Source organism: Pollicipes pollicipes, unplaced genomic scaffold, assembly GCF_011947565.3.
Source record: "Pollicipes pollicipes isolate AB1234 unplaced genomic scaffold, Ppol_2.1 Scaffold_4881;HRSCAF=5763_pilon_pilon_pilon, whole genome shotgun sequence".
Taxonomy (NCBI): Eukaryota; Metazoa; Arthropoda; class Thecostraca; order Pollicipedomorpha; family Pollicipedidae; genus Pollicipes; species Pollicipes pollicipes.
Window position 1 is genome coordinate 14,559,644 of NW_023596576.1, and position 12,016 is coordinate 14,571,659.

The window sequence follows — 12,016 nt, forward strand, 5'->3', positions numbered from 1 at the left end:
ACGCGAGCGGCCACCCGGCCGAAAGTTGCTTTCAGGTCAGGACACGTGAACGGTCACCCAGCCGAAGGCTGCTTTCAGGTCAGTCCACGCTAGCGGCCACCAATCCGAAGATTGCTTTCAGACCAGTCCATGGGAGCGGTCAGCCAGCCGAAAGTCGCGTTGCGAGTGCTAGAGCACAAGGAAATTTTGATACCTGCATCCCAGACAGGCCCTTCTGTGATATGGCAACAGGGTGGTTTCTCCGGTTGTCGCTGATTCGCTGCTCTCCGCTTGGATCCACCACGCTCAGAGTCCAGCTCCCGTCTTCCGCTCTTTGTGCCGCAACCAGCATCGTGCGACCCCGGCCACGCCTTTGCTCTGCCAGCACACGCGCGGCGTGTGAGCGGCGGTGACATGGCGACGTCCTCTCGGCAGGGTGACGTCCAGGACGTGCTGCTGGCGCGCAGCCCGGCAGCCGCGTACGACCAGTGTACGCTGCACTCGCCCGGGTGTAACGCGCCCCTGCAGCGGCCGGAGCCGCCGCAGGCAGAGGAGCCCGACTACACCGCCTTCTACGAGGAGTACGAGGACGGCGACACCGATGTGTACGACTACTACGAGGTAGGCTGACCGTCGGCGCGTGCCATGCATGGGGCGGCGAGCTGACATCGAGAGCTGCGCGGACGAAGGACTGTGTCCTGACATATGATTCACTGTGGTTGAATGTGCACTTGACGGTTGCGCATTCTGGCTCAACTAGAATATGAAATATTTTAACCCTCGCCCTGATAAAGAGATCGATGAGACCCCTCCAGGTTTTCTAACGACACCTCTCTGGTATGTTGTGCAGTCGTGTCCAAATTTTTGGTGACCTGTGGCACACTCCCTGCGCCGCGTGTTTTGACGCCAAAATTATGTCCCTAGAATTTCTGGTCCCGCAGCAACGGCAGTTTTTGAGGAACGCCTCACGGCGATCTACGACCCACGAGGGCGGCGGGCGGCAATCGATGATTCCGCGGGCCGCCGCGGTGGCCAGACATTATTGATTTAACGGAACTATACACGATGCATCTATGCTCAAAACACATAAAACTATACACCACTCAACCACTGCCCTCAAAAGTGAACAAGGAGCACGTCGATTCAAGTATCATGTCTCTTGAAGTATCAAGTATTTGTCTCTAGAGTTCTGGTGCCTGATTTTAATAGCTGTGAATGCTTGACCCTTGAACGTAAGATGAACATTCAGAGGACCGAGCTATTGGTCCAGAAAAAACAGCATTCCGTCCTGCACAGCTGATGGGGTCAAATTGACTCAAATCACCTTTGAAAGAAGCCAGTCGGCTGACTCTTTATTGTGAAGGGGTCACTATGCCGGACCGTATCAATGTTGATCCGAAAGTTCCACCATTTAAGATATAAATCCGAAGCGTGTAGTTCAGTTCAGGTGCCACTGAAAAGTCCATGTGTGCAGTTCATACTCCGCTGGAGTGAAACCCAGGTATTTATCCTCAGCGCGTTTTTTTACATACCAGGTGAAAATTAATGGTGAAACTGAACGTTTGATGTACACGGACATTTTGTGAGCATTCGTAAAGTAATACGAACAATTTTTGGCAACCAAAAACAAACACAAAAATGGGGGACCGCTTGTCCGTCCCGATTGCTCAGTCGGTTACAGCACCTGCCTTCAAATCCACTCCCCCGTGGCGGGGCGCGTTCGAGTTAGGTTAGGCGCTTGCTATTTGTCCTTGACATGTGTGGCCTGCGGCCGGCGGCAGCGGCCATGCGAAAGGTCAGATGGCGTCAGAGAGCAGGGCGGACCGTGCCGAGCATTGCGGCACGTTAAACTTTCACCACCAGACTCTGCCGCGGGCATGGAATTGCACGATCGTGTGGTAGGGGCTAGGGCACATACAAGTGCTGATTAGCATAAGCTCTGATTCCAGAAATCTACCCACTCAAAAGGTTCGCATTAAATCTTTTAAAAAAACGTGTGTGCTGTGTTTCCTTTCTGGTGAGTTTCATCAGTGCGGCATAACCTTGGAGGCGTCCTCACTTAAAGACAATCTGCCTCGGTTTGCACCACGTGTTGTCAAATGAGCTCGTCCCCCGCAGAATGGAGACTCTAACACTGGTGTTGACCCGGAGGACGACTACGCGACGACGGAAGACAAGCTACCAGAGACGCCCGCACGGCCGCCCCAGGAGGCCGGACCGGCAGACCCGGGGGAGATACGGGCGCCAGACTACGAAGACGCCCAGCCCCCGCCGGTCGGCGCGGACCCCGACTATCGAGAGTCAGGGCTCACGGACATAGGTCCGCCCCCGGACTTCGGGGACGCACAGTCTCCGGAGGGTGGCCCGCCCCTGGACTACGGAGAGTTTCCTGAGGGTGGCCTATCCCCGGACTACGGAGACCAGCAGCCCCCGGAGGGCGGTCCGACCCAAGGCCCCGATTTTGGCGGCCCGCCGCCCGATGCCGCCTCCACCGAACCGCCGCCCGATGCCGCCTCCACCGAACCGCCGCCGGAAGGCGGCACGCCGGTGCCGCCCGACTACGACCCGTCCGAGGAGGACGAGAGCTACGACGACACGCTGCCGGCGCCGTACCAGGGCCTGCGGGGCGTGCCAGGCCCGCCCGGGCCCGTGGGACCTCCCGGCGAGCACGGCATGGACGGGACCGGACGGCCAGGATGGGCCGCCAGGATCGCCCGGCAGTGTGTTTATGATCCCGGTGAGTGGCGTTGCCGCTCTCACGCGGCAAGCGCCGGCTGGCCGCTGGGAACAGGCTGGGATGTTTCGATGTTCTTTACTAACAGCCTCCTAAGTCCTTTGAGAAACCTTATCGTAGGTATTTCTCATATGCAAAATGCGCTAGTTGTGAAATCTGCTTGCAAAATCAGCCATTTAACCGTAACCTGCTGTTCAACCCTCGTGCTGAGACGGAGGAGGGGTGTCCGATCCCATGATGTTTTGTAGAATGACTGCAGAATAGTTTGATGTTCGAGATTTCCTCTGGGTTCCTTATCTCACATGCATTTGAAAGGTACTCTGGTGTGTTGGTGTTCGGGTTATGTCGGGTCAATAACACAAACAGTTCCAACCTGTTTGAAGTCAGAGCCGAATTTTCCGCTTTTAGGCAAGACTAAAAAAGACTGCAGTGAAATAAGTTTTGTTTTCTTCTTAAAACGATGTTATTAAATTGCGAGCACATGCGTTCACTTGGTAACAGTCTTTCTTCGTGCCATTACACCTGCGTTGCCAAAGCGAGACTGCAAGACCAGTAATCATTGGAACACGAACGCTACATCAGTCGTACTTGCCATTTCCTCTGCAAGCTCCATTTGAGACCTTGTCGTAAAGCTCTGCATACCAACTTGTCGTAAAGCTGCACTTGCCAACTCGGCACAAGCCCCGCTGATGACACCGGCCACCCACCGTTCCAGATCAACACTGGGACGGGCCAGAAGGGGCCTGACGTTCAGGCAGAGGCCATGCGCCTCATGCTGAACCAGCACATGCGCGCGATGCAGGGCAGTCAGGGGTCCCGGGGCCTGACGGGGCCTCAGGGGCCACAGGGCAAGCCCGGGCCGCCCGGCATCAAAGGCGAGGTCGGCGAGCCAGGTGAGCCGGTGAGTGATGACAGCACGGGGCCGGCGGTGCCGGTGGCGGTGGCGGTGCCGGTGGCGGTGGCAGTGGCGGTGGCAGTAGCGGGCCGGCGGTGCGTGGCCACCGGAGGGGGTCCGCTCTTCATGAGCGCGTGCTCCGGTCTCCGATCAAATCGGATGCATGCTCCGTCCAAACATAGTCAATATTCTAACGCTTAAAACGAGCTAGAATTGCTGGTTTTCTTAAGTAATTGCAGTGCGATATGTTCTGGTTAGAAATTGCTTGCTGGAGTGCAGAATTCATGCGTGTTGGATATAAATTCTTAGAGATACTTCAAACGTTGCCTGTGACCTTTCGGACAACGTCTCGGACACCTTTAAGATGTGTGACAGCACATGAGATTTACACAGGATGACTAAGACAGTGCCTTCGTTGTTTTGCATAAGCCTGCCTTTCGCGAAATGAGTCGCAGCAATTTTGCAATGCGCTGTCATCCCCTCACCTAGGTATCTCGTGTCCATGATAGGGGAACAAATTGTCCACGCTTCGTCTTTTGAAGAAGAAGCCGTTGTCATACGTTACGTGCTTGGTGTAAACCAGCACAGCTGTGACGTGCTTCGAGGGCGGCTAACGGTGCGTCGATGCGTGCCGACAGGGGCCCCGAGGTCGCCGCGGCCCGGAGGGCCTCCCTGGCCGGGCCGGCCGCCGAGGGGAGCCTGGCAAGGACGGCGAGAGGGGCCTGTCGGGGCCGCCCGGCGAGAAGGGAGCGGACGGACTGCGGGGCCTGCCAGGTCAGAACCCGAGCGCGCTTCGGCGAACTTCTTGCTGGCTAGCTAGCGCTCGAGGGAGAGCAAGTGTGGTTCAGCAATAGTTCAGAACGATATGCGCACATCTGGATCCATTAAAAAATTCACCCGACCCGCACGAATGAAACTTGCTTTCGTCGTTTAGCGGTATGAACTTGCTGTCACCGCTTAGCGCAAGTACACTGTGCGTCAAGTATGATGATTCCGGATTGCAGCGTCGGAATTGCTCCGGAAGGTCGCTATCATCGCCATGATCAGTGTCCTTTCTATCATCGACTAAAGCAGCCATTGGCAGCCTAGTGTCTTTCAGAGCTGCTCAGCTCTGCCGCCTTAACGCTGGTGGTCTGCCGGCAGGCCTACCCGGCGAGAAGGGGCACCGGGGCCGGCGGGGCGCGCGCGGGCGAGAGGGGTCAGACTGGCATCGACGGCGCCAGCGGCGAGCCCGGCGTCCAGGGCGCGCCGGGCGTGTCCGGCGAGATGGGACCTCGCGGCTTCCCGGGCCCGCGCGGCTTCGGCGGTCTGCCTGGCAGCCCGGGCATCCCCGGCTCGGAGGGCCCGACGGGCCTCAAGGGCAGCGCCGGCCCACCTGGCCAGTCGGGCCCGCCGGGACTACTGGGACCGCCCGGCGCACCGGGCGCCACCGGGCCGCAGGGCGCGCTGGGTCCCACCGGACCGACCGTGAGTGACCTGCTTCGGCCACCAGGTCGCTGCGACGTTCAACCCGAGTGGGACGGAGCTGCCAGTGGTATTGGGCAAAATACGGCCGCTTCGTTAAAACCCATGCAATGCATTAAATGCAAGTTAGGAATCTATATTTGCACCCGGTATCACCTGCGAAATCTGATCTTTGAGTTAAGCAAGCAAATCGTTCAGTGGCAATGAGAGCCCTTGACGTTATGTGTGCAAAACGTGTGTGTGCGTTGGCGTCACGAATCAAACCACCACGTTGCCAAAGTTTCTGTTTTGTGCACGCGTTACTATTTCTTTGCCGGCAGGGTCCACAAGGCAAGCAGGGTCTGCCTGGCCTGCATGGTGCTGAGGGCATTCCTGGTCGGCCAGGCACTCCTGGCGCTCCGGGCAGCAAGGGTGACCAAGGCGTGCCTGGAGCTCAGGTCGGCACTCTGACCCCCCTCCTCTCACTCCGTATTGCCTTGATCATGAGGAGTGGGATGGAAGCCTTCGTGTGCAGATGTGGCTCCTGCTGATGGAGAACTTGTTCGTTGGAAGCGTTTTGTTTGGTTTGGAAGCGTTTTGCAGCTTTAGCTGTTACGTTTTTTTAAATAAAAAATCCTGTTGGAGCATGACCTTGCTTGGCAGCACTGAGGGGGTTGCCGTCATGCCTTTCCTTCGAACCATATATTCGTTTGTTTCTACTGCTATATTCAAGGTACACATATTTTCGCAGATTTTTTTCATGAACTCCGCCTGGACGCCATTCCATACGTGATTTACTTCTGATAAGTGTGATGACTGACAACTGCGATGAATGTGATGCGCTGGGCAGGGCTCGATTGGCTTCCCGGGGCCTCGCGGCGGGAAGGGAGAACGCGGAGCCCGCGGGGCCTTCGGAGACAAGGGCGAGAAGGGCGACAACGGCTTGGACGGCGAGAAGGGAGACATGGGCGGCAAGGGAGATCGCGGAGAGCTGGGACCACAGGGTGTTGTCGGACTCGAGGGACCGCAAGGAGCCAAGGTAAGCCTGCTGCTCCAATCGAAATCTGGTTATGCTAAAAGTGCGTCGTTTTGGCGCGGGATCATTATGATCATGAGAGCCGTTGCGTTTCCCGCTCCGGGTGTTGTACTGGAGGCCACCTTAATTTCTGCGATATGTGCAGTGACTGTTTCTTGAAACCAAATGAAAAAATGGGCCTTGGTTACGTCATGGGATTGCCGATGTACCGATTTAAAAGCCATAAATTCGCATAAACGACGATCAAAGTACGAATTAGGACCACATTTGGATGCAGCTATCTAACCAAAGACTCTCCCACCGTTCAGTGCAAAGCGAGCCGCGCGCTGTGTACAGCAGATCCGGGCCGACTGAGGGCCTGCCCGGCCCGGCGCCAGTCCCCCGGTGCGTCCCTGCCCCCTGAGCCCTCCCCCCCCCCCCCCCTGTGTCTGGCAGGGGTTCGAGGGCCCGCGTGGCGAGGTGGGAGCCATCGGTCAGCCAGGTCACAAGGGCAAGCGAGGCCCCACCGGCTTCCCCGGCTACCCGGGTGTCAGCGGCGCCAAGGGCAACAAGGGTTTGCAAGGTCAACAGGGCCGTGTCGGAGAGAAGGGCCAGTTCGGACCGGACGGCATGGAGGGCGAGAGAGGCGAGAGAGGACCCAGGGTAAGTCGTGGCCCGTCCGAACTTTGGTCAGTAGGACGCTGTGAGTACTGACATGTCTACGGTCTTCGAGTCTCGTGCTCTTTGTCATCCTCGCAATGTTCCAGATATGTTTTTGATTTGTTGCTGTACTTTGTTTCCACTGGAATACCACTTGAAGCCGAATACTTGCTCGGCACAGCACACTGAAGTGACTTCGATAACGCAGCGTCTACGAAGAATGCATGGAAGCGGCACAGCCGTAGCTTTAGCGGACGAAGGTGTTCTCTCCGCCGCACTGCTGTCTGTGCTATGCGGCAGGGGTTCCGCGGCTCGCGAGGCAAGCGGGGCTCGCGAGGGCCGATCGGCTCCAAGGGCGACACGGGCCAGCCGGGCCCGGCCGGGCCGCAGGGCGAGAGCGGCGCCCCAGGCAAGGAGGGGCCGCGAGGCTTCGACGGCCAGACGGGCAGGCGCGGGGATGACGGCAAGGACGGCGTGCAGGGGCCGCCCGGAGAGCGGGGACAGCAGGTGAGGACTGCGAAAGGGGAGGGTGCACCGGATGGAGGCTGGCGGCAGACGGAGAGATAGCGAGCACGTGATGGCAGGGACAGACGTTTGACAGAACCTGCATCCTTTGCTGCAGGTCTGTAGTGGTCGTTATCGGCCAGTTTTAAAACTGACTGAAAGCCCTCTGGGAAAGGCGTCGCTCATGAAAATCAAGTCTAGGACTGGCAAAGGCTGACGGCGGAACTTAATTACAGCATGCCTGTGATCAAAGATGGCTGCCGGTGTCGTTGTGCCCAGCACAAACCAGGACCGGCGAGCGTGACCACTGAGTGCCCGCAGGACGGCGAGTGTGACTTCCGAGAGCGTGCAGGACGGCGAGCGTGAGCCGAGAGCGTACAGGACGGCGAGCGTGACCTCCGAGAGCGTGCAGGACGGCGAGCGTGAGCCGAGAGCCCGCAGGACGGCGAGTGTGACCTCCGAGAGCGTGCAGGACGGCGAGCGTAACCTCCGAAAGCCCGCAGGACGGCGAGCGTGACCTCCGAGAGCCCGCAGGACGGCGAGCGTGACCGCCGAGAGCCCGCAGGACGGCAAACGTGACCTCCGAGAGCCCGCAGGACGGCGCCTGACGATACGGTCGGTTGCAGGGCGAGCCGGGGCCGCCCGGACCGCAGGGCTCGGCTGGCGTGGTGGGGCCGCCCGGCTCCATGGGCGAGCCAGGCGCCGCTGGCGAGCCGGGCGCGCCCGGCCTGCCGGGCCTGCCGGGAGCGCACGGTCGGCCCGGCTCCACCGGCAAGGAGGGCCCGGCCGGGCCGCAGGGCTCGTCCGGCAAGCCGGGTCCCACCGGCTCGCCCGGCCCGCCCGGCTATCCCGGCGAGCGCGGCCTGCCAGGACTCACGGTGGGTACAAGCGGAAGGCTCATCATTATTAAAAGCAATATAAGTGGCAAAATAGATTACAGCACTGGTACTTTTAATGGGAATTATTCATGTTATTGGATTTTAGGGCGCACTAACACCGAAGTCATATCATGCTTAATAGGTGGCGCTGGCCACAGCAAAGCAACTGCAGACCAACCGTGAGACGCCGTTAGTAAATCATTTCACTTCAACCATTGTTATGCTCAAGTGCGAAGATTTCGACAGATATATCTGTATGTATACTGGCTTTTTTGTTGCTACTCGGTTCTTACACTGAAAGCTCACAATATCCTGCAATTATTATGATGACAGACCACAAATGCTGCGAAGATAATTCTTAGTCGGTGCTGGTGCGACGCCAGTCCGCAACACATTGACTCATTCCCGTACCTTTCCGGCAGGGTCTCCAAGGTCTGAAGGGTGACCGTGGAGCCCCAGGAGCTCAGGGCGTACAAGGAGACAAGGGTCAGACGGGTTACTCTGGCGCCGACGGTCCGCCAGGACCTGTGGGAGCTAGGGGCTCCACTGGCAGTCAGGGTCCTGCTGGTACAAAGGGCGATCATGTGAGTCAAAGCGGGCCATTTGATTGCTGTTGCCTGATGATGTGTCTTATCCGCTGTGTCACATTGCAGGAAAATAGTTGCATGTTGGCGCTGTGCGCTCACGTACATTTCGATGTATAGTTCAACGACTTCGATCAAGTCGGATAGCGTGCAATTAACATGAATGTCAATAAGTAACCAAAGTTGAATGCGTGGTATTTGTGTCCTGCGTCGTCGTCCGTGACCTGTGCCGCTCTGAGTGGGCCACGCTGGCCGAGCGTACGCGTGACGGCCGGTGCTGCTGACCGCTGCAGGGCCCCCCGGGCCTGCCGGGCCCCACCGGGCGGGACGGTCTGCCCGGCCTGCGAGGTCTCCAGGGCCCAACCGGGCCGCAAGGCCTGCCCGGCGAGGACGGCGAGAAGGGAGAGATCGGCGAGCCCGGCAAGAAGGGTCATCACGGACCGCGCGGAGACACGGTGAGAGCGCGGCGTGGCCGGCAAGAAGGGTCACCACGGACCGCGCGGAGACACGGTGAGAGCGAGGCGTGGTCGGCGCCGGCCGACAATCACTGACGGGAGTCGCTGCGGCCACGCCATTGAAGCTGGTGGTCTGGCTCGTGAGAGACACCGCCAACTGTTCATGTATCCCGCAGCTGCAAAGCCCCTCGATGCTCTGCTGAACCAATGATCATCTGGTTTTCGCTAAGAATTACCCATTTGACTCATTGAGATATTAGCGAGAATTACGCGGCAGATGTGAGGGGGTAAGCATAACCATTGTCCAGATTAGTCATGGTGTATGACACGTTAATGTCCGCTCAGTTGCGGCACGTATGTCAAATGGTTGAGCGTGCCATCTCTGCACTCAACTTGGCTGAATCCTTAAAATGTCCATATAACACATCACCGACTGATTCCTTAAACACCTCACCAATGACGAACGGTGAGGTTGCGATAGATAACAGCTAGCAAATCACAGATCACAGACTGACACCTCACCTAGTTCAGTTAGCAAAACACGCTTTCAGAAATCAAAAACAATGTGCCATAGAGACGTTTAGGGCCTGACAGCACTCATCGAACACCACGAGCACCGCGGCAGCCTGTTTAACAGTCGTACCGGTGCCGCCAGGGACTGGCCGGTTCTGTGGGCCCCATGGGGGCCCGCGGAGAACCGGGCCCGCCGGGACCCGACGGCGAGCAGGGTCTGGCCGGAGACATGGGCCGGCCGGGCCGCAAGGGCGAGGCGGGCCCGCAAGGCAAGCAGGGTCTGCCCGGAACCTCCGGCAAGCAGGGCCTGCCCGGCGCGAAAGGCGAGAAAGGAGAAGATGGCGACAGGGGAAGGAAAGGTAAGCGACTGAGCGTTGAAGACGTATTCAGATTCATCGCAGCAGCTTGTCACGTCGGCTGTTTTCGATTGCAGCTCCCGTTTGACTTGCTTGAACATCTTGTCACATCTTTTCGTGAGATTTTGAAGCATGAAAATCGAGATCTTTCTCGAGCTGCTCTTGGTTGAGACTAAAACTACGTAATCCGAGAAGCAGACGCCGCCGTTCGACGCACCCAATCGTTGCTGAACAGAGGCCCACCGCGGTTGTCTGCTCGTTGCAGGACCTTCGGGTCTGACCGGTCTGCCTGGCGAGAAGGGCAAGGCGGGTCTGCGGGGCCTGGAGGGTCTGCCCGGCCCGCCGGGCGCTGAGGGCCAGCAGGGCATCAAGGGAGAGCCGGGCAGCGACGGAGCGCCAGGCCCCGAGGGCATTGCCGGGCGGCACGGCGGTCCAGGGCGACGAGGCCAGAAGGGAGAGCGCGGCAACCGAGGCCTGCAGGGCGCCGCCGGCAGACGCGGACCGCCTGGACCCGTCGGCCCCAAGGGCAGCCCTGGGAACGAGGGCTTCCCTGGACCACCCGGAGAGCCAGGACTCATGGTGAGACGCTGCAGCCGGACATGTCGTTCGTGACGTTACAAAGAAATTGCGGGACTTATGCCGGCCGTATCAGACATTCAGCAAGCACCAGACAGCGCTTATATTGGTGGGAATATTGGAGTGGTGGAGAGAGGAGGTAGCGTGATGGTGTGATGATGTGGAGGCGTGATGGTGTGATGGTGAGTCAGTCTGATGGTGTGATGGCATGGCAGCGTGATAGTGTGATGGGGGGAGGGGTAGCGTGACGGTGTGATGGTGGGGCAGTATGATGGCGTGCTGATGTGGTAGCGTGATGTTGTGATGGTGTGACAACGTGATGGTGTGACAACGTGATGGTGTGGCAGTATGATGATGTATTGGTGAGGCAGCGTGATGGTGTGAATGTGGGGCAGTGCTGATGGTGGATGGTTTGACAAGCGGGCTGCTAGGTTGGCTAGATGGTAGGATGCAGAAGAGTGTGCTTGTTGGGTGCTGGGGTGCTGGAATGTTCCATAGACGCAAGACAGAACAGCTTGGTTGAAGGACCGTGAATTGGTGGGCGTCTGGCCCAGCCGCCGTTGAAATGGCTTAGAGAGACGGCGGAATAGTGAGAAGATGAGACGGCAGGACTTGTGGGCGTTGGGATGGCCACATTTTGTGGGGTTCGTTTCAAATCCTTGATAACGGAAATCTCAAATAGCTGAGAACGGCGTGTGACATGTTTTTCCGACACAGTGCAGTGTTCTGAATGGTGTTAACATCGCCCTTCCCATCCGCGCGTGTGACACCTGTCTGTGTCGGTCTGCAGGGCGTCAAGGGCGAAGCGGGCGGTCCTGGTGACGACGGCACACCGGGAGCGGCCGGCCCGCCCGGCGAGCCCGGGCCGCAAGGCGAGCGCGGCATTCCCGGAGGACCCGGACGATCGGTGAGACAAGCCCTACTCCCCTCCACTCTCATCTACCACACCTACGCTACTGTCACTGACCATGGTGACTTTAGACGCCAACGAGGTGTAATGAGCTGTTACGGCTGTGGAGACCTTCTTAAGACCTAAACCCTTCCAGTTACTGAGTTACACGCCCGCGAAGATGTGCAGACTATTTCGGAGACACTAATCCAAGGTCACCCAAGCATCCATGACGCCATTGCAATGTCATTCAAAGTATGCCATTCCACTAGCCATGTGGCGATCAAGGCCAGAAAAATATGCTTGTCGAGTCTTTCAAATGGTGATCGCCGCCTCCACGCTGACGGACACAGCGTCTGTCTCATCTACCTCTGCCTCACCTCATCTCTAGCCGCCGTCTGACACAGCGTCTGTTTCACCGCTCTCCGCCTCACCACATCTCTAGCCGCCGTCCGACACAGCGTCTGTTTCACCGCTGCCTGCCTCACCTCATCTCTAGCCGCCGTCCGACAAAGCGTCTGTTTTATCGCTCTCT

The 12,016-nt window shown here is 58.3% G+C and overlaps 1 protein-coding gene across 1 annotated transcript in view; it reads left to right on the forward strand.

Moving 5' to 3' along the window:
- Window positions 1-12,016, forward strand: part of LOC119100020 (collagen alpha-1(I) chain-like) — a 32,778-nt gene that overhangs the window by 15,240 nt on the left and 5,522 nt on the right. The window contains 17 exon segments of the mRNA XM_037223136.1: window positions 415-600; window positions 2,098-2,679; window positions 2,681-2,716; window positions 3,429-3,614; window positions 4,247-4,382; window positions 4,752-4,792; window positions 4,794-5,075; window positions 5,393-5,509; window positions 5,902-6,090; window positions 6,523-6,729; window positions 7,027-7,233; window positions 7,857-8,108; window positions 8,531-8,692; window positions 8,986-9,147; window positions 9,803-10,019; window positions 10,282-10,595; window positions 11,383-11,499. Coding sequence (XP_037079031.1) covers window positions 415-600; window positions 2,098-2,679; window positions 2,681-2,716; window positions 3,429-3,614; window positions 4,247-4,382; window positions 4,752-4,792; window positions 4,794-5,075; window positions 5,393-5,509; window positions 5,902-6,090; window positions 6,523-6,729; window positions 7,027-7,233; window positions 7,857-8,108; window positions 8,531-8,692; window positions 8,986-9,147; window positions 9,803-10,019; window positions 10,282-10,595; window positions 11,383-11,499 — 3,393 coding nt within the window.